Source organism: Lytechinus pictus, chromosome 17 (assembly GCF_037042905.1).
Source record: "Lytechinus pictus isolate F3 Inbred chromosome 17, Lp3.0, whole genome shotgun sequence".
Classification (NCBI taxonomy): Eukaryota; Metazoa; Echinodermata; class Echinoidea; order Temnopleuroida; family Toxopneustidae; genus Lytechinus; species Lytechinus pictus.
Window position 1 is genome coordinate 20,891,039 of NC_087261.1, and position 27,034 is coordinate 20,918,072.

At 36.9% G+C, this 27,034-nt stretch overlaps 1 protein-coding gene across 1 annotated transcript; it reads left to right on the plus strand.

Annotated features, from left to right (window-relative positions):
* The first annotated feature begins 12,991 nt into the window (after positions 1-12,991).
* On the plus strand, positions 12,992-19,300 carry LOC135157276 (uncharacterized). The gene is made up of 4 exons (XM_064112333.1): positions 12,992-13,333; positions 14,372-14,872; positions 17,959-18,040; positions 18,771-19,300. Exons 1-4 carry the CDS (start codon positions 13,222-13,224, stop codon positions 19,006-19,008), a joined length of 933 nt encoding a protein of 310 aa, XP_063968403.1. The 5' UTR covers positions 12,992-13,221; the 3' UTR covers positions 19,009-19,300.
* The last annotated feature ends 7,734 nt before the right edge of the window (positions 19,301-27,034 follow it).

Below are 27,034 nucleotides of genomic sequence, written 5' to 3' on the forward strand. Positions count from 1 at the left end.
TGTTTAGGACACCTGCTGCACAAGACGGAAACTCGGTCGGGTCTGTCCCCAGAACTCCCCGTGGCGCCTGAAGATGACGTTCTCTGAAAAAAAAATCAAAGTTGGTTTAGGGGGCGTCCGTTTTTTTTTTCTTTACGTCTTCTTCTGTCGTTGGTGTTTCTATCTCTCTAATTCCCTGTCTCTCTCTCTTTATTTTATACATGTAGACACGAAGCATCGTGATGACTTGTCAACTCAGTGGGGTAGTTTCTGGATAGAGAAGCGTGCCATAAATCTGATACAGGTCACGAGTCCGCCCAGTGCCACGCCAAACCACACGGGTGACGAACTAAAAGTTACTTGGCGCTTTGAAATTGATTGGAGTCATATTATGAATATGGGGGGGGGGGGGGGGGTCTGCAGTAAAAAAAACCAAACCTCATCACAAGTGGTCGTGACTCGTGACACAAGATTGTCTATCACAAATACAACTCGTTTTCAAAACGAGAGGGACAATCGAGGGGGGGGGGGTTCAGTAGCGGCCCTTTTTTCAGTTGTAAATAACGAGCAAAATAAACGTAAAAACTACCTAATTTGGTTTTGTTTAGTGTGTTTTGTCCCTCCCTCCTACACAAACACACACACTTTCAAGAACATTCGCGGTGCCTGCTTCTGAGCTACAGTATTCAGACCACTCTCCTCGAGTAAGGGGTTTGCAAAGGAATGTAGCGGGGCGGAGGGGCTTAAAACCCGCCGTATATAAACGAAAATTCAATCGGGGAAATTAGAGGAAACGCAACAATTATTACTGCCTAAATGAAATGATTGTTCGGCTAACATGCATAACAAATGAAAGAGGTTTGGTATTTTTAATTATTATGAAACTACTTTATTTTGCTACTTTTAATATTTATGCTTGTACATTGTTTATGTTTATAGTAATCCTTGGTAACGTCACAAATTTAGCATGGTATTTTTTTTTTCAAAATATAACTTTTCCATACTGTACACTGTTATTTTATATTGTTATTAAACTTGTTTTGTAGTATATGTATGAGATGGTTATACAAAATAAAAACGTTTTAAAAAAAGTTATTTATTTTCGAGATTATGCAATCAAGGTTAGACTGTGGAGCTGTCAAGCTGTTTACAAACCACAGGACTTTTTTTCAAGGCCGATTGCGATATAAAATATTTATTTTTATTTATTTTATCATAGATCATGAACGTGTAAACAAACATGCAAGAAAGACGGATTGTAGGCTTATAACGTATTTGTTTGTTTACTTATTTATTTTGTACTCTACCGTGTCTTTGTTGCGATTTTTGCCGATGATTTCAAATATTTCGATATATCAAAATAAAAACAGTGTCAATCAAAAAAGCATAACCAATACACAATACGTAAAAGGATAAATAAATGAATGCCTATCAACAAAATTATTCAACAGACTTAATAACGGAACTTTTTTTCTTTTAACTTTTATGAGCTGTCTTATTCTGGGGTCGTAGACACAGTGCCCCTCCCTTCACTGTACAAAACCCATGTATATTTCTTTCTGCTTATCCTTTATCATGTCATTTGAACCTTTAGGATAATAATCTGTACTTATCATAATCATGATCATCTGGTCGTGGTCAAAAAATTTTCCCATGATCAGGAAGTTCATTTGTAAATAAATCAATTTATATACGTCCTCATGACGAATTCAAATATAGTTACATACATGCATAATTATGTATAAACGTATCTATATGAAAAAAGGACATCTCCACAGGCATGGTGAGCTTTATTTTCATTGTTTGGTCCACCACTATTTTTTTAATCTGTATTTGTAAATTGCTATACAAACAGTTTAATTTTTTTGACATAAATGACATGTATAATGATTCATGGATTCAGGCCTATCCACATGAATTCCTATTCCATAGAATTTGAAAATATTTTATTATGTGTGATTAAAAAGATAGTAATAGTCTCTGGCGGTTTGAAATGCATTACTAATTATGTTTAACAACAAATTAGCTAAACTGTTAGAACAAAAAAGAAGATTTTACAGAAGAAATATTAAAACCAGATTGTACAGAAAGAAATAGCCAAATCAGTCTGTAAATTGTTATAACAAGAAAGAAGACTGTTTACGATTTAACCATTTTACTGAACAGGTTTGTTTAAAAAAAGGGGGGGGGGGTGTATTACAATAAATTTGTAAGGTTACATACACCAAATACCAATAATTGTGTAATTATACGCAAATGCATGTAACATTACACAGTGCAGTAAGATTACAGGTGTTTTTGAGACTCTGCAGCAGGAACTTTGGTTGTTTTTTTCAAGTAGACATTGATTTTTTTTACAGTGATAGTAAGAACTCGTCATGCTAGCGTGGTGTGTGTACAGTTTGGTCGTTTCTTACAATATTCATAATGCGCGTTTCCCAAATAATGATTCTGTCATTATCATGGCACACATGACAGAGTATAGTTTTGAGGTAGGAATGCATATCTTCATGCCTATATATTTCCTCTGCATACAATAATATAAGATTATATCAAAATAAAATTCCTCTTTTCACTAAAGCGTGTATAATGAAAATAAACCAGCGGACCGTAATTTCGTCCTCGTATATTATCCTTTTTTCTTTCCTTTATGCTTATTGTCAGAATAAATCAACGCCTTGTCACCATTTTGTCAATCAATTTCAAGTGGAGGTCATTGCTGCTTTGTTATGTTTTTTTCTTTAACTAGAATATTGACTAATATTTAGTATTACGTTTTGGAAGCTATTGGCCCGTGATGGTTGCTCCCGCGTAAGTGATGTGAGATGGAAGTGTTTTACTAGGCGAGCAGCCAATATCATACATGTATTGGTAAACAAGTGCTGGGCAATAAACGCTGAAAAGTAGGTCGATTTTAGAAGGTAATGAAATAATAACTGCGAATGTTGGCGGTTACAACTCTGTAGTATTAAAAAGGTAGGTTTATCTATTAAATACAGGACAGACGGACACGAATTTCATGTTTAAGTGCTAATTAAGAGGTTATGGTATTAATAACGATAAGCCCTTCATCTCTGATACATATTTCTCACCCCCATGCCCTCATTTCTCCCCCCCCCCCCCTCTCTCTCTCTCTCTCACACACACTCTCTTCCTCTACATATGTGTTTGGCTATCTTAATGAAGCCTATCTTCTATTTTCCAAGCCTTTAAAAAGCTGACATCACCGGGGATGACAAATTTTGCCAAATTTGTCCCACTTCCAAGAAAAACGATTGCCTTAGATTTGGAGCTCACATTGAAACCCATTTCACGTCTTCTGTTCTTGTCGTTTGCAGCCAGTGATGTGGAAAATCCGTATTGCGTGCAAGCGCCCCATGTCACTGACTTTGGGAATGAGCATGACCTCAAGTAACACTCATCAAAATACAAGGTAGATTGGACAGTGCGTGCGCAAAACCCTTTTACACGCAGTCTTGGCTGGCGTTTCTTCTCTTTATCTATCTCCTAATTTCAAGTGTTTTTTCATGAGGGTAATTACGTGTCCAACCAATTTTGGGCAGTATTTTACCCAATGCGCGAAGCATATTGTCCAGTAAGGTGAAACAAATAAGCAGCAATTGCTTTAGAATGGGCAAAATTTTCATCACACTGGATAAATAAAAATGCCAAAAAGAAATGCCCAATGTTGGTTGGACACATGATTACCCTCATCATGCTCATGGAGCATTTCCCCCCAATATTTTTTTAGAGTGTGCTTGTGAGGAGGCGTGTGTGTGAACGGGTGTGTGTGGGTGTGTGTTGTGTGTGAGAGGGTGGGTGGGTGTGTGAGGGGGTGTGTGTGCATGTGTAAACGAGGAGAAACTCTCGGCCCTTACTTAATTTCATGATCATAAGAAGACTGAAAGGAGGTTTTCAGATGTCAAAGAAAGGGGTAGACAGGGAGAGGAAGGACAAGGGAGAATCGGTGACATAAATATTTTTCTGCGTGAAAGGAGAACATATAAGACAGGGGTTGAAAGTGTGGGGGGGGGGGGCTTAATAGGCAGGTTATCAGGATAATACTTGTAAGTTATTGCTCACCCGTTCTCCAAGTGATTGACATTCATAAGGTATCACTATTAAAGTGCGTTGACCTTTTAAAGCAAAACCCTACCTGATTAATCGTGACAGGGCAGCAAGATTCTTATTCATTTATTTGGGAATAGAATAAGCATACGTTGAAGTATATTCGATGAAGGTGTACTTATTCCAGCCCCCCCCCCCACCCCCCCAAAAAAAAGCGTTTAAATAGATATGTGGAAATAATTATTCAACATGGGTAGACGATTCTTTAAAAGATGAAATCGAAACTTTCGATGGGAACGAACATCCGAGAAAATGGGATAAAAAAAATATCCCCTAATTCTCCTCCTCGTCCTCCCGCTTCATATTAAAGACGGCGCCAATATCAAAGTTTCTGTTGGTTCGCAAACCCTTTGTGGGTCTGACCATAGAGCACAACGTCCTATACATGCTATACGTGTTGCTTTAATACGGGCTTCTTTTAATCAGTTCGCATGAAAAGGGAGGGGGCGGGGGTCATCTCCCTGTTGAAATGAACGTACATAGGCCCCTAATGTGATTTTCAAGGTGCTTATGAGATTACATATAAGTGGTTGTTGACACGTATCTCTGGAGGTCAACGCACGGTACAATGAAGAAGCCTTCGAGGGCGTTACCTTCGCAGAAGGCGAGATACATGATGGTGGGAGAACGGTCCGTGTTTACGATTTGTTTACGCTTGAGGTACGCAGTCAATCAGTTCCGCACGAGCGATTCTATAAGTGGAGGGAAGCAGTGTATGACCTTCCGTATTTTGTAACGTGTATTGTGCGATTTAAATTACTTATTTCTGGTCTTTCGTCTAGAATCAATGTGCCCAAGCGGATACCTGATTTTGGAATCTATATCGTCTGTGGATTGAAACAAACATCCCCTGTGGACATTGTGGACATGGTAGACGATTTTGACATGAAACATCAAGTATAAAGCCAGAATAACGTGCAGCCCTGGCTTTGTGGGGTTACATTAAAAAAAATATATATTGGGTAAAATTTTTACTACCACGAGGGTAATTATGTGTCTAACCAATTTGTGGCAGTATTCTATCCAATGCGGGAAGCATATTGTCCAGTAAGGTAAAAAATAAGCAGTAATTACTTTAATAGAATGGGCAAAATTTTCATCACACTGGATAAATAACAATGCTAAATGTTGGTTGGACACATAATTACCCTCATGAAGCACATTTACCCAATATATTTAGTTTTGCTGTTGCAATTACTATGATTCTCCGATTCGCTGGTTCTGCTGTTTAATATAGGTTCATTTTGTTAGATCGGTATTTCAATTTGATTAATATTTACAATTTCAAAAAAAAAAGAGTAAGGACGAAGAGCTAAATCCTTATTTGACGAAATATCGATTTCATAGTAACTTTGTCATGAATAACGATCAGTTTTAAAGTTGTTGCATAAATAAACAAATAACAGCATAATATAATTTGTACTTATGGCTTACTTTATTAATTTTTTTGGTAATGATTAAATTTGATTTTCTTGTTTCCTCAAATCCTTTTTGCCAAAGTCGGGAAGAAAAATTGCAACTTTGCATGGGGTAATGCATTTCCTCTACTTTCCTTTATCAACGTCATGTTGTACAAATTGTTGAGATCATAATCCTTTTCAAGACCACTATCTCTCCCTTAAATCCTATCTTTTTGATAATTGTTAGATTCAATAGCTCGAGGTATATCTCGAGCGAAAACCAGAGTAATAATACTTGCGCGTTGTATTCCTTGGCAAAAAGCGTTATATAAATCCAGCTTTTTTATCATCCTAATTATTATCATTGAACGCTTTTCGTAAGAAAATCGATATTATAAAAAAAAATACGTTATAAGATAAAATACAAGACTGGAATGAATAGTAGGAATATTGATTACGGGGAGGGCTGAAAGATTGACCGAGAGGTCAACAAACTATCTTCCTGATATATTATGACCCTCTGGGCAATGAACTTGGATAGAGAATAGTCCATGACGGTAGGCCTTGCAACGTGTTAGAAGAAAATACAAATTTAAAGAAAAATCATTAGTTTCATAATAAAAACTAATACAGCGCGTTACTGCAACTTGTAACCAGCATAATAACAAATGATATCAATACGTGAAAGTTTCGCCGAAATATGGGATAAACAATTAACTATATTTTCAATAAGAATTGCTTTTATCCTTAGGGCATCGAACCCGTATTGAGCAATTTCTATGCGATGAATGGCCATGGAAAGGTGTGAATTTGTAGAAACTGAACCAACTTTGCCTGTTCTGCAGCAACACGTTGCTACACGCGATCATGACAATGGACGAGAAATAAAAGACGAATGCTCGCAAAGAAAATTGCCATAATAAAAGACTCACGTGAGGCGTGAAATTGATTCGAACTGCTCATATCGACATAAACATGTTTATTTTTATCACAGGCTGATTCATGTTGTTCATTATGACAGCATTGCTAAAATATGAAGTCCTTATTCTGCGGGCATTAAAAAGGGGTTTATCCATTCGGTAACTTCTTGGTAAAAGGCAATCAACGAAAATGCAGTTTTTGTGTTTTTAACATGTTTACAGGGAAGGCTGTTTATTCGGAAGGCTGCGTAATATGATTAAAAAATATACTGATGTACTATGATGTTTGTTTTATTATTTCGTTTGATAATCAATTTTTTTTTATATTCGAAGGAAATATGAAAGCTATCAATGACGCATTTTAATCAAAATATGATAACTTGTTCATCTCCACCGTGTATATAGTAGTCCAATGCCCCTTTTGGTGTAGTACTGCGCAGGAAATCATGGTTGATTGACCACAGAGCTATCATAATTCATTATTTTATTTCCAAAAATTAGGAGGGACGTTTTGCATAGTTCTATATCATAATTTATTTCCAAAAATATATGAGGGAAGTTTTGCATAGTTCTATATCATCATAATTTCAAAGTATAATATTACAGCGATCTTAGGACGCAGTCGTTGAACCTGTCACAAATGAAACAAAAAAATCATGATAAATTGACAAGCAAATATTTGGCGTTCAAACCTTGAAAATGTAAGAATATTGTATAAAGTTAACTCATAGAGGTTAGTCAACATATTTACGTCCATCTTGTGTGGTGGTTTTTACAAAAGCAGAATGTCATTGAACCGCATTTAAAACAGATCTAAATTTCTTGTTCTCCTTTTTTCTAAATTGGATATGAATAACAGTTACACAAGGGGGTGGGGTGGTATCACGGCATTTGGTAAATAATATTGTGCGCACGAGGACTTATTTTGTGTTGGGTTGATTTCCGAGAAAACGGAGAAATCGCAAATATGAATGGTCATCACGATTACTGGCAATCTTGCCATGTTGTCATGTCTGAGATGGCGCTCTTCAATTACAAGCGGCACGAGATCTCTCTCTTGGGTTCAATATTTAGGGTAATCTGGAATTGAAACCCTATATGCTTGCCTTTAAAATGCACCATGGGTTGCTGTATCAAATCTATAAACATTGTATGTAGCAAGCAGCAAAGAATCCAGACTTGCGGAACTCCCAGCCCCAAGACACACACAAGAAAATGAGGCATGAATGACAATAATCTCCCCCCCCCCTCCCACCAACCTCAATACTCCTTCCTCCCTCCCAAAACGCAATTCAATTGATGTAGCAATTAAAACTATTTACATTCATAAATTGCAAAGCGCAGATTATGGTAATTGAGTGGTGTTGGAGTGAAATAGGCCTATCTATTCTAAAAGCGTTGGAAATAAATCGAATTTAAGGTAAACATAATGTGCGCAGTATAATGAAAAAAATATGAATAATCGATAGATGGCGCTAGACGTATTTCCACCACTGCCTGATGGAGTTGGTGTGACCGGATGGGTCCGGGTTTTCGATTCCCGGCCACGGCATGTTGGCGAACAGGGTCCAGGAAACGACTTCTTTTCTGTGGGTGCTGACAATAAGTTTTAACTATAAAATGAGGGTTATTTTGGTCCCGAGAAATTTGAAAAGCCAAGACAAAACAAACCGAAAAAAACCCAAGTGAAAGGCTTCAGGCAGTCTCGTCTGCATTATGCGATTCAATGTAGTAGCAGTATAATGACGTTGAATCTTGAATCTTGAAGAAGTACTCTCCCAAAAGCGTACACGCTGTCCTGGAGAGGGTTGTGCTGTGTCAGGTGCTGCCAGTGCTTCAGGTGATGTGGTGATCCTGTGGTGGTATTCTTGGTGCACTATATACAGTGTGCTAGGTGCAGTGTGCGGGTGGTGCGTGTGTGTCCCTCTTACAGCATCTTAAGGGGAGGGGGAGGCAACATTTGCTGAATGATAGGCAATGTTGCTCCCCGGAAGCCAGCTATAGAGGTCGAAGTTACAGCAGCGTTTGGGAGAGTATTCCAAATACGGATGGTTCTTGGGAACATACTGTACATGTAGCAGTTCACTCTACAAAAAGGCTGGGTGTACTTGAGCTGATGTCCAGTGTGTTGTGAACGTTGTGGACGAGAACTGCTGCTTAACTTAATCTGATGTGGCATGTTGATGTAAACATAATTGTGATGAATTTTGTAGAACATCTCACATTGGCTAAGAAGGCGTCTGTGTTGGAGAGTATCCCAGTGAAGAGTTGACAACATCGATGTTACACTGGATTCTCTGCTATAGTCATGAAGGACAAACCGAGCACCCTGACGTTGAATGTTCTCAATAATGTTTACATCTTTCTGTATGTGAGGATTCCATGCACATGAAGCATACTCAAGTTGAGGCCTGACAAGTTGCTTGTACGCAATGTCTCTCACTTTCAGGTCACATTTACCCAATGCTCGACGTATGATTCCAAGAGTACGAGCAGCTTTGGAGGATATCTTCTGTGCATGGGAGTTCCAACTCAGGTTGTCTGTGATGGTCACACCGAGGTATTTACAGGAGGTTGCCGTTGGAACAGGTTGGTCACTGATGGTAAAGTTGCAAGCCAAGGGTTGTCGTTTCAATGAGATACACATGTGGGCACACTTCTTGACATTGAAGGACATATCCCACAGTTTTGCCCAATCTGATAATGTTGAAAGATCTCGCTGGAGAATTGCGTGGTCAGCTCTTGTCTTGACCTTGCGATACAGCACACAGTCATCAGCAAAGAGTCTGATTGGTGATGAGATGCATTCACAGATGTCATTGATGTACAGCAGGAATAACACAGGCCCGAGTACTGAGCCTTGCGGCACGCCTGAGAGTACACTGGCTCGTGGTGAGGATGTTCCATCAACATGAACTGACTGAGATCTGCCTGATAGAAAAGCTTTGATCCATCCATGCATTTGACCAGTAATGCCATAATACTCCAATTTGTAGAGCAGCTTCCTGTGTGATACCTTATCAAAGGCCTTACTAAAGTCGAGAAAGAAGGCGTCTGTCTGACATTGCTGGTCGATGTTGTATGCCCAGTCATTGATGGCCTCAACAAGTTGCGTTTCGCATGACAGTCCCTTCCTAAATCCATGTTGGTTTGGGTTGATGATGTTATTCTTTTCCAAGTATTTTGACATGTGGCTCAATACAATGTGCTCTAGGATCTTGCAGCAGATGCATGTGAGTGACACCGGTCTATAATTGGCTGGGTTACTCTTGTCGCCAGACTTGTAGATGCTGGCCACTTGAGCTCTTAGCCAATCACTTGGAAGAATTCCCTCATCATAGGATTGTTGGAAGAGATGAGTAAGGACTGGGCTAATCTCATCTGCATAGTCTCTTAACATTCTAGCAGGTATTTCATCTGGACCACTGGCTTTGTTGGTGTTAAGTTCTTTCAGTTGTTTATTCACTCCTCGTAAGCTGATGAAGAGATCTTCAATTGGTGTGTACGGTGAGGGACCCTTGTCTGGTAGTACCGATGAAGTATTATCATGTGTAAAAACTGAAGAGAACTGAGCATTTAGAGCATTAGCTTTCTCCTCATTGGATACATAGGAAACATTTCCCACTTTTAAAGTTGGGATTCCTACCGACTCCCTCCGCTGAGCTTTGACGTACCTCCAGAATTTCTTTGCGTCAGTCATAAGACTTCCTCCAACAACATTTTGAAGGTATTCACTGTGAGCTGATTCTTTTGCTCTTTGAACAGAATTTCTCTTTGTTTTGTATGTTTCCCAATCTGAATGTGACCTTGAACGTCTTGCCTTCTTGTATAGCCTGTCCCTCTTATTCATTTCCCGTATGATCTTCGAGGTGATGTACGGGTGGCTTGTCTTGGGCCTCGAGTTCCTGTGGGGAATGTGAGACATGATTGACAAAAGAGAAGTCTTGAAGAATATCCAATTATCTTCTACAGAGATGTCTTCAGGAGATCTTTCAAAGTAGTCATATGACATCTGAGAGCAGCGCTCCTTAATGTCTTGTTTGTCAGCTTTGTCATACTGGTAAATTCTCCGCACTGGTTTTCTTTGAAAACGACTATTCAATAATTATTCATAAAAAGCACAATTCATATGATAAAAAAAGGTTATATTCATTTATCCTGAATGACCTTTCACCTTGATCATGTGACCTACGACTAGTGCAAACTGAACTGAAACTCACGACGAATGTTCATTGATACTTCATTACCCATGAAATTATGTGCAAGTTTCTTGACGAAATACTCAAAACATAGCCAAAATTTGTTGACCCTATATGACATTTGACCTTGGTCATGTGACCTGAAACTAAAACAGGACATTTAGTGGAACTTGATTACCCTTATGTCCAAGTTTCATGAACTAGATCTATAAACTTTTTAAGTTATGATGGCAGTTCAACAAAATAATACTCTCAACATGACCAAAGTTCGTTGACCCTAAAAGGCTTTTGACCTGGTGATGTGACCCGAAACTCAGGCAGGATGTTCAGTGAAACACCGTTACCCTTATGACCAAGTTTCATGAACTATATATATCTATTATTTTCTAGGTTATAATGACATTTCACAAACTTAACCTTGGTTAAGATTTCATGTTGACAACGCCGCCGCCATCAGAAAAGCGGCGCCTATAGTCCCGCTCTGCTATGAAGGCGGAACAAAAACCAAGATTTTCACTACAGAATGGAGGTCATTTTGGTTACTTTTCTCCATGTTGTCACATCTTCCTGAATTCCAGGGGATACTGACTATGGAGAATAATACACACAGCACCCCCAGGAAAATACTGGGGTGCTGAAGCACCCGTTTCCCAGGGCCATTTCACAATGCACGGCTCTTTTAGCATGTTTAGCGGTTACCACCAATTAAACATGTCCATTAATAGCGTAGTTACTATTATTACTCTACTATACTTGATACTTGGTATCTTAATATTACCCCGGCTGTAGCTTGGCCAAAATGTAGGCGCTAAATCGTCCCCACCTCTCTAGTATTATTCGGTGAACAAAAAACAGTATAACACATAAAGGAAAAGAGAATATTATAAAGGATTATTTCTACCCTCTTGAAATTAAGATTTCGTGTGAGCGCTTTAACAGTCAAAATTTCACTGAGGATTCAAAATACATTCCCGAACGGCCATGTCGGCTGACGGAGGTTAGTTAAAGGTCAAGTCCACCTCAAAAAAATGTTGATTTAAATCAATAGAGAAAAATCAGACAAGCACAATGCTGAAAATTTCATCAAAATCGGATGTAAAATAAGTTATGACATTTCAAAGTTTCGCTTATTTAAAAAAAATAGTTATATAAACGAGCCAATTACATCCAAATGAGAGAGTCGATGATGTTACTCACTCACTATTTATTTAGTTTTTTATTGTTTGAATTATACAATATTTCAATTTTTACGAATTTGACGATTAGGACCTCCTTGCCTGAAGTACAAAATGTTAAAATTAAGGAATTCCACGTGTTCAGGGAGGAATGAAACTTCATTTCACATGACAATGACGGGAAAATCAAAATATTTCATATTTCATATAACAAATAAATAGTGAGTGATCGATGGCATCAGTTCCCTCATTTGCATACCGACCGAGATGTGCATATAACTGTTTTGTGAAATGAAGCGAAACTTTATTAAATGTCATAACTTTCTTATTTTACATCCGATTTGGATGAAATTGTCAGTGTAATACTAGTTGAATTTTTCTCTTTTTATTGAAATCAAGTTTTTGTTGGGGTGGACTTGTCCTTTAAGAGCCAGTGAAGAGCCATACATTGGATTACGATTACATTCTGAATAATTTAAAACAAAACTACGTGATTTGAATTCGACTCCTTTATACCTCAATCAAATTTGCTCTACGGCGGCCGTTTTATTTATTTTTATTCAAACGACCAATATGTAGCTTTTAAAAAATAGTGTCAAAATTGCTGTTTTCCACTCGCTGTACGGCCGTCGTAGAGCAAATGTGACTTAGGTATAAACATTAAAATAGAAATAATATTAAAGATTCACAGTGAGTCCAGATTTTGCCTTGTTACTTACACTGTATCTCTGCATGCCTAAAATTTAAAGTAACACCCGATCTTGATTTATTCTAAATGAGTGTTATTCAGAGTGCAGCCATTGCTGGGATTTCCCCCAAATTACAGAACTTCTTTTGTCGTCTGGAAATATCAGCCCATAAAGGTGTGTTTTTTTTCAGTTTCGGAATTTTCTTTTACCAACAATGTGGAGAGTTTTTCACACATAAAGCATAGGAAAAATCCATACAAAATTTGTCACGGTCCGTGCCCATCAAAATACACATTGAATGTCGCACTGCACCAGTTGAATTGTTCCGCTATGCCGCAGTCACAATAGCAACACTGACTGCAGACCGACCAAATCAATTACGCTATAACCCAATGACATGCCATCGGTCGGTTCGGAGTCGGTTACGGTGGTGTGACTGCAGCATCGAACTTATGATAACAGTTGCACGAAAATATTATTTTTCATACTTCCTCTTTGAGGGCTTGTCACGAAAAATATTGTCTTGATACCGTTCCGAGTCAACATCTGAATTTAAATATTTGACATTTTGCTCCGCAGTACAGTTTTATAGAAGGTGTGCTCCTTATTGAAAGAGGAAAAACTTGCATAAACTCGTAGATATTTCAGGGCAATCAGGGGTCGATTTGTTTTATATTTTAGAGTTGTTGTTCTCCGTGCTGTTCTTATACGAATCTCAACTACCTAAGACCATGGGGTCATTTTGCTTCGTTTTACATGTTTTAGTTCTCACCATCACGACCGTGTTCATAATGTTGGCACGGATTAAGGTTACCGGTGCCCAAACCACGAACAGTGACTATAGTAAGTTGTTCAATTCATTTTGTATTCTTATTACAATACCAAACGAACACAATATTAACATGAAGACTATGAAAAGAAAATAAAATTTTAATACACGAAACATATTTTAGGATGATCAGACCTCATCAATGGCCTGAGGATGAGGTACATGTATGACTAGATTTAAACATGCTCCGTTCATTAAAATGTTATATCCTAATGTGAAACTTATGTATGATTTGATTCGTCCCAGAAGAAAGACAAATAAAAAAAAAAAAAAAAAAAAATCTGATCACCTGGACTTACTGCTTGAAACTGTATTCTCTGTATAAATTGTATTCTTCCCACGATTATCTATGCAAAAAATAGAGCTCTGCCTATTTTCATTTTTTTCCTCTTTTCTTTCTTCTTTTAGAATTTCATATTCTTATAGTTTAGGTCTAATATAATTTGTTTGCTTTCTGCATTTCACTTTTTTTTTTACTTTTTAGTGTATCTTTTGTTAAATATGTATATCTGTACTTTGGTTATTTACTCAAATGTTTTGTTTGCTTGTTCTGTGATGTCTTAAATGATTGCTAATGTAAGTTTTTAACATTCTGGTGGCCTATGGCCCACAAGCTAAGCTTCTTAGTAGGTCACCACGTTTCATTTCCATCTATTATCATGGGTGTTACTAATGTTCCATAAAAAAGTAGTGCATGTATTATGTATATTATCCTGTAGTTATAAGGATTAATTCTTGAATGCACTGAGCGCTGAAAGGCAGCTCAAGCTAAAGCCGGGGTAATGATAATAACAATGCGCCTCGGACATGTCGGAATAGAATATTTCTAGATAGAAGGCGCTATATAAATGCCTACTCTCGTTATTATTATTAATCGATAACCCCCCCCCCCCCCCCGCCTATTCCCCTTTTTCATCCGCCGTTATATAACAGTTGCAGTGTACAGTGTTGCTCATAAATAAAAATATATATATTATCAAATTTCCCGGCCGATGAAAAAGTTTTCTACTTTCATTTAACAACTTCAATGACAACTACAGCTTCTCCGATAGATTCCACAGATTCCAAAAATGACTCGTCTCTCACATCAAGACCGACAATGGTGGCAACGACATCAACAACACTGACGTATACGATAGACACCACATATTCTTCTACAGATTCCACAACCAACCCGTCTTTCACATCAAGAACGGCAAACGTGGCAACAGTGTCTACGACAAAATACGGGTCATCCTTTACAGATGCCATACTTTACACAACCAATACGCCGTCTTCCACGACTCCCACGAGTACTTTGACTGAGTTCACCATAGACAATGCAACTGCATCGCCAATGACCAGGCCGACGATTGTGCCACCCTCCACGCCTAGTACGACGACCACCACGGCGATTACTAATGGAACTTCACAGACCAACCTGACGACAACCTTTTCCGCAAACATGACGACGAGCAGCTCTACTGAAATCTCTCGACGAACACCCACAGTAGCTCCGATGACTACCACCATCACGTCACCTATATCAAGTGAGGCATACCCTCAGGCCACAGGTATTACTGATTTAACACTCTTCAATATTACTTCGTACCAACCTTGGTTTGTATGTAGAGCGTTAGCCTCACGAACGGGGGTCGCGGGTTCGAACCCCGAATGTTGAGTGGTAGCAATAAGAGTAATTATGAGAACAGTAGGTTTAGTAGTAGCAACACGAAAGTAGACGTAGGCTAATAGGTAAAGCATAGTCGTATTAGTGTACTAACTACATGTATTGTAATTTAGTAGTAGCATTATTAGTGTGATAGTAGTAGTGCAGTTGAAAAATGTTAATAGTACAGTTTGTCCTCAAAAATACTATTGGCACTCTAAATGTTTATAATATCAAAATTGCGAAATTATGTTTTTTACATCTTTACACTAGTAAATTAAGATTCATTTTCTACAACTGGATGAAATTTTATGCGATATAGTCAAATAATCACAAAGATATGAACATTTTTTTCATTATACACATCACGAAACCTCTCCTTGACAGTTTTGTATTACGTAGCTTGTGTAGTCAGTAAGAAAAACTGTCCGTCGAGATGGCCGAACGTACAACGATACGCGTGTGTCTCAAAGGACATCAAGTTGAAAGTCAATCAGCTGGGCCAGAAAATGAATCTGTCAACATGTAAATTTCCCAAGTAATGGAGACCAAATGGCCAATAATTATGACGAATTATTCTATTACATTTAAGCAAATATTCTATAGAGTGCATTAATGAAGCAATTTGGGGTTTTATTTCAAGCATCTTTTTCTTACACATAATTTACATTTGCTTATGAAAAGAATTAATGTGAATAATGCAAATACAAACAAGAAACAAGTGGATCGCCTCTGGCAGTCTCGCCTGCATTACGTGATTCAATATAGCAGCACTGCTGACTTTGAAAATGACTATGAAATAATTATTCACAAAAATACCATTCATATAATATGCAACTACGTTCATTGACCCTAAATGACATTTGACCTTGATCAAGTGACCTCCGACTTGTGCAAGGAGTGATACTGGATTACCCCATTGTCCACATTTCATTAACTACATCTATAAACTTTCAAAGTTATGACAGCAATTCAAACTACAACATGGCCAAAGTTCATCGAAATGGTAAACATTGAACTTTCATTTTATCTTCTTAATTTATTTGTATCTCTACAATTCCTCAGGTCATTTACTCTTTGAAATGTTCATGAAATTATAATTTTCTAGGTTTTATCTTATTGAACAAAACGATGTCAGATATACATCTTTCTCCATTTTTCCAAACGCGAATATGAAAGATAATAACACGATCATAAAGTCCATGAACCATGCATAATTTCATGTGTAGAAGGTTTCATTATACAACGTACGGGTAATGAGTTATGACCGTTTTAAAATCAGTGGCTGCTTACGTTTCGGTCAATTTAGGATTCCCTCAAATACCCCTGGCAGTAGAGGGGTATTGGGACTGGCACAGTAAGAGTTAAATGACCTTCGACCTTGGTCATGTGCACTGAAATTTGCAAAGGATGTATCGTGATATTTGATTACTCCTAATGTCCACGTTTTATGAACTAGCTCCATGAACATTAAACGTTATGGAAAGCCAACAAATACCCCCAACATGCCCAAAGTTCTTTTACCATAAATGACATTTGACCTTAATCATGTGATGTGAAACACAGGCAGCATGTTCAGTAATACTTGATTACCCTTATGTGTAAGTTTCATGAAGTAGGTCTACATACTTTTTAAGTTATGATGACATTCCAAAAACTTAACCTTGGGTTAAGAGTTCGATATTGATTCTCCCAACATGTTCTAAGTTCATTGACCCTAAATGACATTTGACCTTCGTCATGTGACCTGAAATTTGCACAGGACGTTCAGTGATACCTGATTATTTTTACGTCCCAGTTTTATGAACTAGCCCCATAAACATTAAAAGTTATGATGGAAATTCAACAAATACCCCCAACATGCTCAAAGTTCAAAGACCCTAAACGACGTTTGACCTTCGTCATGTGACCTGATACTTAGGCAGGATGTTAGTAGTACTTGATTACCCTTATGTCCAAGTTTCATGAACTAGATTCATATACTTTCTACGTTATGATGTCATTTCAAAAACTTAACCTTGTTGACGACGTCGCCGTCGGAAAAGCGGCGCCTATAGTATCGCTCTGCAGGCGAGATAAAAACGGAACTTTTCAAGATGTCATGGAAAAAAAAAATGTTCTAATTATGTTCCTTGTGGTTATTGTTTGATATAATTTGGTATGTTTGATTAAATATATAATGGTTGATGTAAGATATGCCAGTGTAATAACCCCTCGATTTTTCTGAAGTATGGACCCGAAATCTAAAGAAAAAAATAAAAGTAAATAAAGAAGTGATTGGGCTACGTATTTTATCCAACATTACCATGATTACAACGAAACTTGGATCGGGAAATTTGAATGTCTGATGAGTGCTGGAAGAAGGATGATTATCTCTGTATTCATTGGACCATATCGCATAACATTAAGTCATTTGTATATAATAAAGGCTGCTTTATGATTGTAACATTATATACAGTATACTCATTTAGAGCACCATTATCATTTTTGTGGGACATGCTGTAGTAATACAGTAAGAGTAGTAGTAGTCAGGGTAGTAGTAGAAGTAGTAGTAGTAGTAGTATAGTATTAGTAGTAGTAGTAGCAACAACTGTAAAAGTAGCTGTGGTGGTAGAAGTATAGTGGTAGTAGTAGTAGTGGAAGTACATGGACATGTAGTTACTACTTCCATGACATCTATTATACGAGTAGCCGTCGTAGACGTAGAAGTACACTCGAAAAACAAATCAGTCAAAAATGACTAGTTAATATGATCAGATGGGTGCAATTGTTATTCTTGTCATATTTGACTATTTTCTAGTCGTATTTTACTAGAACACAGTTATGTCTTACTAGAATATATGTCAGAAATGTGACTAGCATATCGGTTGCACCCGGCTGACTACTTGTCTAGTCAATTTGACTGATTTGTTTTAAGAGTGCATTATATAGGTTAGTCATGTGTGTTTTCACGTTCATTTTGTATTTTCTACCCCATTGCAATGTCTGCAGGATTGAAAGTTGGACTTGGGGTAGTGACACCTATTCTCGTTATATATGGGATAGTCGTCACCCTCCTATACATGCGACTCAGGTGAATATTAAGATTAACATTTTATCATTCTTATGATCAATGGTAAACGGTTCATGTACTATTCCAGTATAATAACACCATGGAGCTATTCCATCTAGTAGTTTTATGATAGCACCCATAAATAATTGACTTCGGCCTATGCAGCAATAGACATTCAACAAAATCCCTGTTTTTTTAGAACTTAATCTAATTAAAACTTGCTAAAGAACAATTACAACCCGAACACACCAGGCTCATTTTTACACAAGATTTGTATTTGTCTGGCGACAATTGCTTCGATGGAAACTCTGCACGTTAAGCCAATCCCAACTTAACAGCCAAAACTTAATAAAACCTAATCTCTGAACCAACAACTTCATTGCAATCCTAAATTTAACCTTTATGCCCATTGTATTAAGACAGGAGCTAGGTGTGTGTGGGGGGGGGGGGGGGGGGTAGAGGGCCCAAGCGAAATATTATTTTGTTTTATTCGACATTGGAAAGAGATTGAGTCAGGGCACCGTCATGACAACTAGATGTGAATATAGGAGCTGGGCGGAACAAAGACCTGAACAAAACGGTGTTGCTAGGACAAAGCAAGATATTCTACTTTGTTTAGGCCTGTAGCTCATAGTTTTCTGTCATTAATGACGATGTAAAAAATGTCATCAATAGATAAACAATTAAATTTGGAAATAATGATATGTCTTCTCTTGCTAAAGAGTGTTCGTTATTACGCTTTGGTACACAGGAATGAGTTTGCCGAGTACAAGAAAACGAACAAGACATCAAAAACTATTGGACTTCGAGAGGTTAATTCAAAAGAAAATATGAGGTATGGAACTGACCATCAAATCAAACAAGAATCAAGTGAAGCCTATCAGAATCAAAAGATTGTGAAACAACAGCAGCACTTGACTTCTAAGAATCAAAAGCGATTTATTGATGACAATGAAGAGTATTCATATGCGATTGAACACTATCCATAATGTCCGTAGCCATGGTAGCTGACGTCTGATTTCAAGTCATCCGATTGGCGAGTTTCGCTCGGCGATGAGGGCTTCTGTCAAGCCCGTTAGCATTGTTCCCATTTCGTTATATCAATTATACATTTTTTTCAATACCAAGAAGTACAATCCTTGATATAAAATATTGTATTTTTTTATTCAGATTCAGATATTTATATTGTCCTTAATGCAATCAAGTACAAATGGAAATTTAACTTGTTCGCAAAAAATAATTTGGAATGTTCTGATACAAATATGAACATAAACATTATACAAAAAAAAAAAAAATAAGACATAGTCCGGGGAAAGGGGGTAATACTACTAAGTTATGGTTATTAAATGTACGAATTGAAACAGGATTAAAAAAATTTACAAAGCGTAAGGCCCTGCCTGAAGGTGATCTGAGACGTTTACCTGACCGAATCAAATTATGTTTGTGGAATGCATGATTTTCATTTATAGTCAGGATCTCTTTGTCATTTTCTAGGATTTTATATTTCTCTTCCAGGAAGCTCCCTTGTTCCTTTGTCATTTTAGAGGCTCGCGTTTCAGTTCTTTCGAGCTCTTGTATATGGATTAAAAAGAAGCATATCAGGAAATATGAATAATTATTAACAGGGCTTGTCATACGTATGCGTCGCTGAAAGCTCCGTATGGGTGAAAACAATGTTACCAGGCCCGGAAAATTGAGCTCAATAGAAACAACCAAGGTGCACTGTCCAAGATAGGCAAAGAAAAAAGCCAAGGAATAGACATCCAAGACCAATGACCTGACCTTCATGGTAATTATCCACGAGATCGTTATTATTTAGCATTGTTAATCAAAGTTCCACTCACATGATTTAAAGATAATAATGATTTCAAAGTGACTTCGTGCAGAATCCAAAAATAAGGCCAAATTGTTTACAGGTTTAAATAAATAAAAAAAAAGTGTCAAAGGATATGGGAGACTTTGTGGCATCGCTGAGAAATAAGCAACACACCATGGTAATCCAGAGTCCAGACAGATGTCGGTTTTTTTTTACAATAATTATGCACCATCACCAGTGGCGTACCGTTGATCCTGACATGGGGGGCACCAAGAAATATTTTGAGTCACTTAGTGGGCGCGCAAAGCGCGCTCAATTGCCAGGTATACTGACCTAATAGAGACATTTTAAGGACTGTCATTAAACGGACATGTATCTCACTGATCAAAATATGCGAGCACAAGCTGAGAATTTTTGATATTCAGACCTAAAAGGAATATTATGAGCAAATTTTCGTAATCATGATACGTACCTGTGTCGCTAATCTAACAATGCGAGCGCGAAGCGCGAGATGAAACTTTTGTATATATTGACCCCAAACAGGGACAATTTAAGGACTATTTCTTAGGAATTTATTAAGAGTATACATACTTCACCATAGTAATCTAATGCAAGTGCCAATCGATTGCTGATCTTGTTAGAATTACACATTAAACACTTTTTTGTGGTCATTGTATTCATGATACATACGCCTCTCACTAATCAAATATTGCGGGCTGAAAATTCAGACCTGAAGCGGGGCATTTTAAGGCTTGTTTGTACATGTTGTAGGAATCCAAGAAGACCACACGTATTTCACTAACCAAATGATGCGATCGCGAAGCGGGAGCTGAAAACCTTTGATATTCAGATCAGAAAAAGGACACTTTAAGGACTGATCTGATTTTAGGAATCCATGGAGAGCAGACAAATCTCACCAATCCACGAATGGGGGGCACCCCCCCCCCCTCCATAGTTATGCCACTGACCGTCACACAGGTTCTAAACTGTGCTAGCGATTTTTTTTTCAGCTTAGATTTCACAATTTCAAAAAGTTCAAATTATGTAATTGTACCAGATATTGATCTACGATGATATATTAACATTAACTTTGGTAATACAGACTTTCATGAAATCAGTGTTTAAATTTCAGTGAAATCCTAGGTTTTGATTGGCTGAGAGGCACTGGCCTCTGACTTTTACTATGGTAATTGTCGGATCAAGACAACTTGTCAGTGCTGACAACTTTCATGAAACAGCCCCTGGTCTGGAAAGTCGATTCTACGAATTATTTATGAATAATAATATTAATATGCATTTATATAGCATAACTATTTATACATATTCTATTGCGCTGCAAGAGCTTCGCGGATGCTGTACATACTATTGGAATAGATAGGTTTTTAATTTTAATTTGAAACTATGTAAAGGTATGTAAAATTATGTAAATTATGTAAATTGTGTAAAGTTGTTGAACAAGATACTTCCAAGAATGTATTCAATCTGAATGTAAAGTTTTAAGATATCAACTGATAAATCTGCGCCTTTGGCACTCTGCAGAGTGGATTTGGCGCATTAAAAATGACATTTATTATTATTTATTATTATTATCATTAAATCTAGTAGTATACTTTTTTAAATTGTAAAATGCCAGGGCCCTGTCTTACAAAGAGTTACATTTGATCCGATCAATCGTAACTATGGAAAGCCAGCAATGTCAGCATCTTATAAATGCATGTTTGTTCAAAATATTTTCTAGATATGTTTATTCATAAATTCATTGTTTTCTTGACAATTTTGAGTTTTCCCCCTTTGTTTACAAAGGACATTTTGCAAATTTCCTGTAGAAAAATTGTGACACGGATGGATTTCCATAGAGTTGCGATTGATTGTATCAATCATAACTCTTTGTAAGACGGGGCCCTGGAGAAGTTATTCGATCCACTTTGGAAAAGCATCCTTTAAAAAAATCAACCCAAACATGCCGTCCGCAGCGAGGAGGGGGCGAAATTTTGAAAATTTATATTTTTTTAAAATTCACCGAAAGGGTGCACGAAATCCTTCAATTTCACTCTTAAAAAAACGCAAAGTGCACAATGACAAGCTCGGTTACTTCGCTCCTTGGCTTTTTTAAGTGTTTATCTTCATGAGTTCTTTCAGTAAAATCCAATCATCAGTAAAATCCAATCATATAAACTGACAAATAACTCCATAAATAATACGTCAAGGTACAAGTAAATTAAATTATTCATAAAAATATACATGAATTTGTGAATCAATTAAACTGGTCCATTCAAATTTTCCAATTCACTGAAAGAAACTTAAAGGGATGGTCCGGGCTGGAAATATGTATATCTTAATACATAGAGTAGAATTCACTGAGCAAAATGCTGAACATTTCATCAAAATCGGATAACAAATAATAAAGTTATTGAAGTTTGAAATTAGCAATATTTTGTGAAAACAGTCGTTATGAATATTCATAAGTGGGCTGATGATGTCACATCTCCACTTTCCGTTTTCTTATTTTTTCAGCCAAAAATTAGGTTTCATTATCTTGTGGTTCTTGGATATTAGACGACACTATTTGAACAGTAGCAAGCGGCTTTCATATAGCTTGCTTTTATTCTTCTAAATTGGAGTTTACGGATATTTGCGAAATGTATCTTATTAAATAAAAGAGAATGTCATTTATCCATAGGGGCTATATCGTATACAATGTACTGTACATACTACATGTACACTGCATACATGTATATCCTGCATTGACCAATATAACAAGACCTGTATATAAACTATAGTGTCATAGAAATGAGCTCCTGAGGTTTAGAATTAGATTGAGAATTAGAATTTGATTACTTGTCAGCTGATGTACATGATGTCACCCGAAGTAACATAAATTGCACATAAACATCACATATACAGTACGTACATCACATTTTTAGACATATCTTTTTGATTTGGAGGTTATTTTTACCTGGATGTTGTGTCTACCGTATGTTTATGGGGTCAGGTAACTACCATGGTAATGCTGATCAACAGCCAATCAGAATCAAGGATTCCATGCAAGTTACCATGGGATGGCAAAGTTACCATAATTGCAACTTTTATGCAATGGGGCCCAAAATAGCTACAGTGTAAATGCCATAATGTAGGGTTGACTATAATCCATTGTATCTCATCTCTCCGCCCGATGAATTAGCACATTTGACATAACATGTCTTCAATTTCTGAGACAAAACATATCTTCAATTTCTGAGGCATCTAATTCTAAACCTAAGAGCTCATTTCTAAGACATTATTATTTATATGCAGACCTTGTTATAAGTCATGATGGTCAATGCATGGACATATATGTGTATGCAGTGCAGTATGTACAGTACATTGTATACTGTGTAGCCCCTATGGATAAATTACATTTTTTTATTTAATAAGATATATATTTCGCAAATATCCATAAAACCCAAAGTAGAGGAATAAAAGTAATATAGCTATATAAAGCTGCTTGCTATTGTTGAACTCGTATCGTTTAATATGCAAGAACCACAAGACGATGAAACTTACTTGTTGGCTGAAAAAGGGCTCTAAAAATTGGTAAATTTAGGTCAAATCAGCTTTTAACTCTACAAATAATGGTTTAAAAGTACTTATTTTAGGAAAAACAAATTGCCTGCCCCTAAATACATTTGAATAGACACCCAAACCAGAGAAAAAGACCACCAAATGAAGAAGTTGTGGCCAAAAATGTGATTTTGGGGGATTTTTGCGGCCATTTTGGATTTTGGCCCGGCACACTTTTTTCTCGGACCAGAGACAAAAAATATTGTCATTTCATGTTGAGATACATTACAAGGAATAAAAAAAAACTGTTGCCATAACAAAATTACAAAAAAAGTATTTTTGACCCATGTATAGCCCACTCCTAATATTATCAGTATTTTCAAGATGTCGTTCTTAGTTAATTTGATTTATTGATATTTGATTATACGTCAAACGAGTGTCTGTTTGCATTTTGTTTGCTGCTAAGTTTGTTAATGTTTCGTTTTACATTCAAATCCTAATGTGAATCTTAATGCCGTAACATTCTGTACATACGTTATGCATTTTGTAAATATGTTTATTGCTATTCAGGGCCCAATGGATAGCCTGGAGGCGTCTGGGGAGTGAAAGTAATATACTGTACGTGTGACCATACGTACAGTATGGAAGACCACTACTTATTGGTGAATGGGCTACCCTGTCAAAATATAAGAAATAAATAAATCAAATGCCTATTTTGCGAGCAAGCTCTTAAGAACACTATACTAATGCATCAAATCAAGAGTCAAATGCAAAATAGATGTAGAACTGCATGACTAGATATGGAAAACGAGTTTGCGAGACGGATTGCAAAGACACTCACCAGCACGGTCGGTAATTCCATATTGGATTGGTCGTGGATTGGCCATTCCCCTGGAAGATCCCCGTTGCGTCAACAGCAAGCTCATCTTGCTATTGCTAATCATAGCATGCCAATGTCTTCAAATAAACAATCAATATCATGGCGATGTTCGAACCTTTTTACACCTATGAATTCCAAAGGTGATCAGATATTGCGTTCACTTCGAGCGCAAACGCTCGAGTCCATTTTCAGTCCTGGACAATCCGGTACAGGTATCAGCAAGAAATTTAATCCAGCATCAAATGAACAAGGTGCATATAGATTCACACAAAAAAGTGTTCAAGTATTTGTAAAGGAAATTGGTCTTAACTGTGATTTTAGAGAGAGCAGACCACATAAGCATGCCTCTCCTGCAAAATTCGGGGCAACAATGGCTGCCTCTCCGTATAAGAATACAACTAAACGCTTGAATTGTTCGGCCTCCTATTGTTACGGAGTTATGCGCGCATTCTCTGATGAATGTAGATCGCGCGATGTTATTTGTACGTGATGATATGTGATGTTACCGGCTGCGTGCCGGTAAACAAAGCTAAATCTCGTCAATTACCAGAAATCTATTTCAATTCACCCATAAGACATTTTATTCACTGGCGGATCCAGGGGAGGGGGGGGGGGGTGAGCCGACCCGTGCACCCACCCCTTTGAGAGGCACAATTTAAATTTGTAAGGTAAAAAGTAAATATGCTGTTAAAACAGAAGTGTGCCCCTCCCCCCTTATGAGAGTGAAGACGATTTTATTTATTTTTTTTTTGCTTGTCCAATTTTTTTTCGTGGACGAAATGCCATTATTTTTGGTTACAAACTTTGTTTTTGCTTGTCAAATTTTTCCTAGGGAAAATGTGCCCCCTTCCCCTCGCTTTGGAAAATCCTGGATCCGCCCCGGATTTTATTGCATCATCATCCTACAATATCGCATAAACGATTATGACCATTATATTATCTGGGCCCCGAGTTGCGATTGATCTGATCAATCACAACTATGGAAAGCCAGCAACGTCAACACCTAAAAAGCATGTTTGTTAAAAATATTTCCTACATATTACGTTGTATATTCATACATTCATTGTTTTCTTGAAAATTTTGTATGCTTCTCTTTGTTTACAAAATATATTGCGCAAACTTCCTGTATAAACAATTATGACGTTGATGAATTTCCATACAGTTAAGGTTGATCGGATCAATCGTAACTATTTGTAAGACAGGGTCCTGGTCAGATAGCTATTATTGTTGCATTGCTGCCCGAGGTTTTTTTTTTTTTTTTTTTTTTTTTTTTTTTTTGGGGGGGGGGGGGTTCTCGTCTCACGTGAACGAAGTTCGCAAGAGACCCCTGTTGCCTATGATCACTGTTCCTGTTTATCTATCAGTCTGTTACAAAAGTGTGAAAGTTTTTGTTCAACTTGCTCTCATTTCTTTATTTCTGCATCGATTATGTTCATACTTGGTACATGTGATCCTTTCATTAATTTTGTGTAATTATTTATTTCCAGAATATCAATCCGCTAAAAACCTAGTGGAACACGAGCAATCAAGTATTTCGTCCCCAGAAATTGATATGATGACACGATGGTGGATGAATATGGTTTCGCTCGTTGTGAAATGATAACTGATATTCCACTATAGTATAGCAATATCCTCAATGTATATAGAACACAAATAAAATTAGTCATGATATTGGTTATAAAGGATGTATTTATATAATCGTAATGAAGAGTGAAAATACTTGTTTGAATCATCACAATATAGTCCTCAGAATCAATATCACATTTTGCAAGTGATATCATCGCCTTGCTATGTCAGAAATTATATTTGAAAATAATGCAAATACGCTAACAGATAATGTTTGCCAATGAGATTTAGAGATAAACATAAACAATATGAGATAGCAGCATATGCTACAGAATGTTTGATTTGTATATATATGTATATATATATATATATATATATATATATATATATATATATATACAAATATTTATATATATATATTCATGTATGTATACAACTAGTTAACGAATTGTCACTAGACTCACGTTTTAATATATTTGTTACATCCGGCCAATTTCACTTTCCCTAACGTATTTGGAAAATATTTTTCAGTTAACAAATTTTTTATGAGCCAAATGATAATTCGGGAAAACAAAAATACACCCACAAAATTGTGTCCAAAGGGGACCCAAGAAAATTAGTATCTAATAGATTAAGCTTTGGTTGTTGTTGTTGTTGCATCCAAAGAAACTTCCGAAATCAAAGATGAGCAGGGACTCATTTCTAAGTTCTAACCAACTCCGACTCTTGTATTGCATGTGATCACAATTCACATATGTGCAATTCCATAAAATATGGACATCCGACCCCATATATGTGGGACCTTCACAAAATTGTCTGTTTCTGATTTCTTGTTCTCTGTAATGCTCTCAAAGGACCATGACTTGGTCAGTTTGTGAAGTGAAGTAGGAATTGAGAAAAAATGGAGTTGGACGTACAACAATTTTGAATATTTTATGGAAGGCCATATTGAAACAATCTTGATTATAACGAACATCGTTGGAGAGTAGAATATCTCTACACAATACAGTGATGTAGTGTACAATAAGATATAAAGGATTTTTTTTCGTGAAGACCACTAAAGTTAAAAAAAATGTGATAATTATGAAATAGTTCTCATTCGTTCTCATCGTTTATACCTTCTAATTCTTATGCATATTCCGATTGATATTGTACTTTAAATTTGACTATGTATTGTAACTTTGATTTAGTTGTGCTTTGTGAACGGAAAATG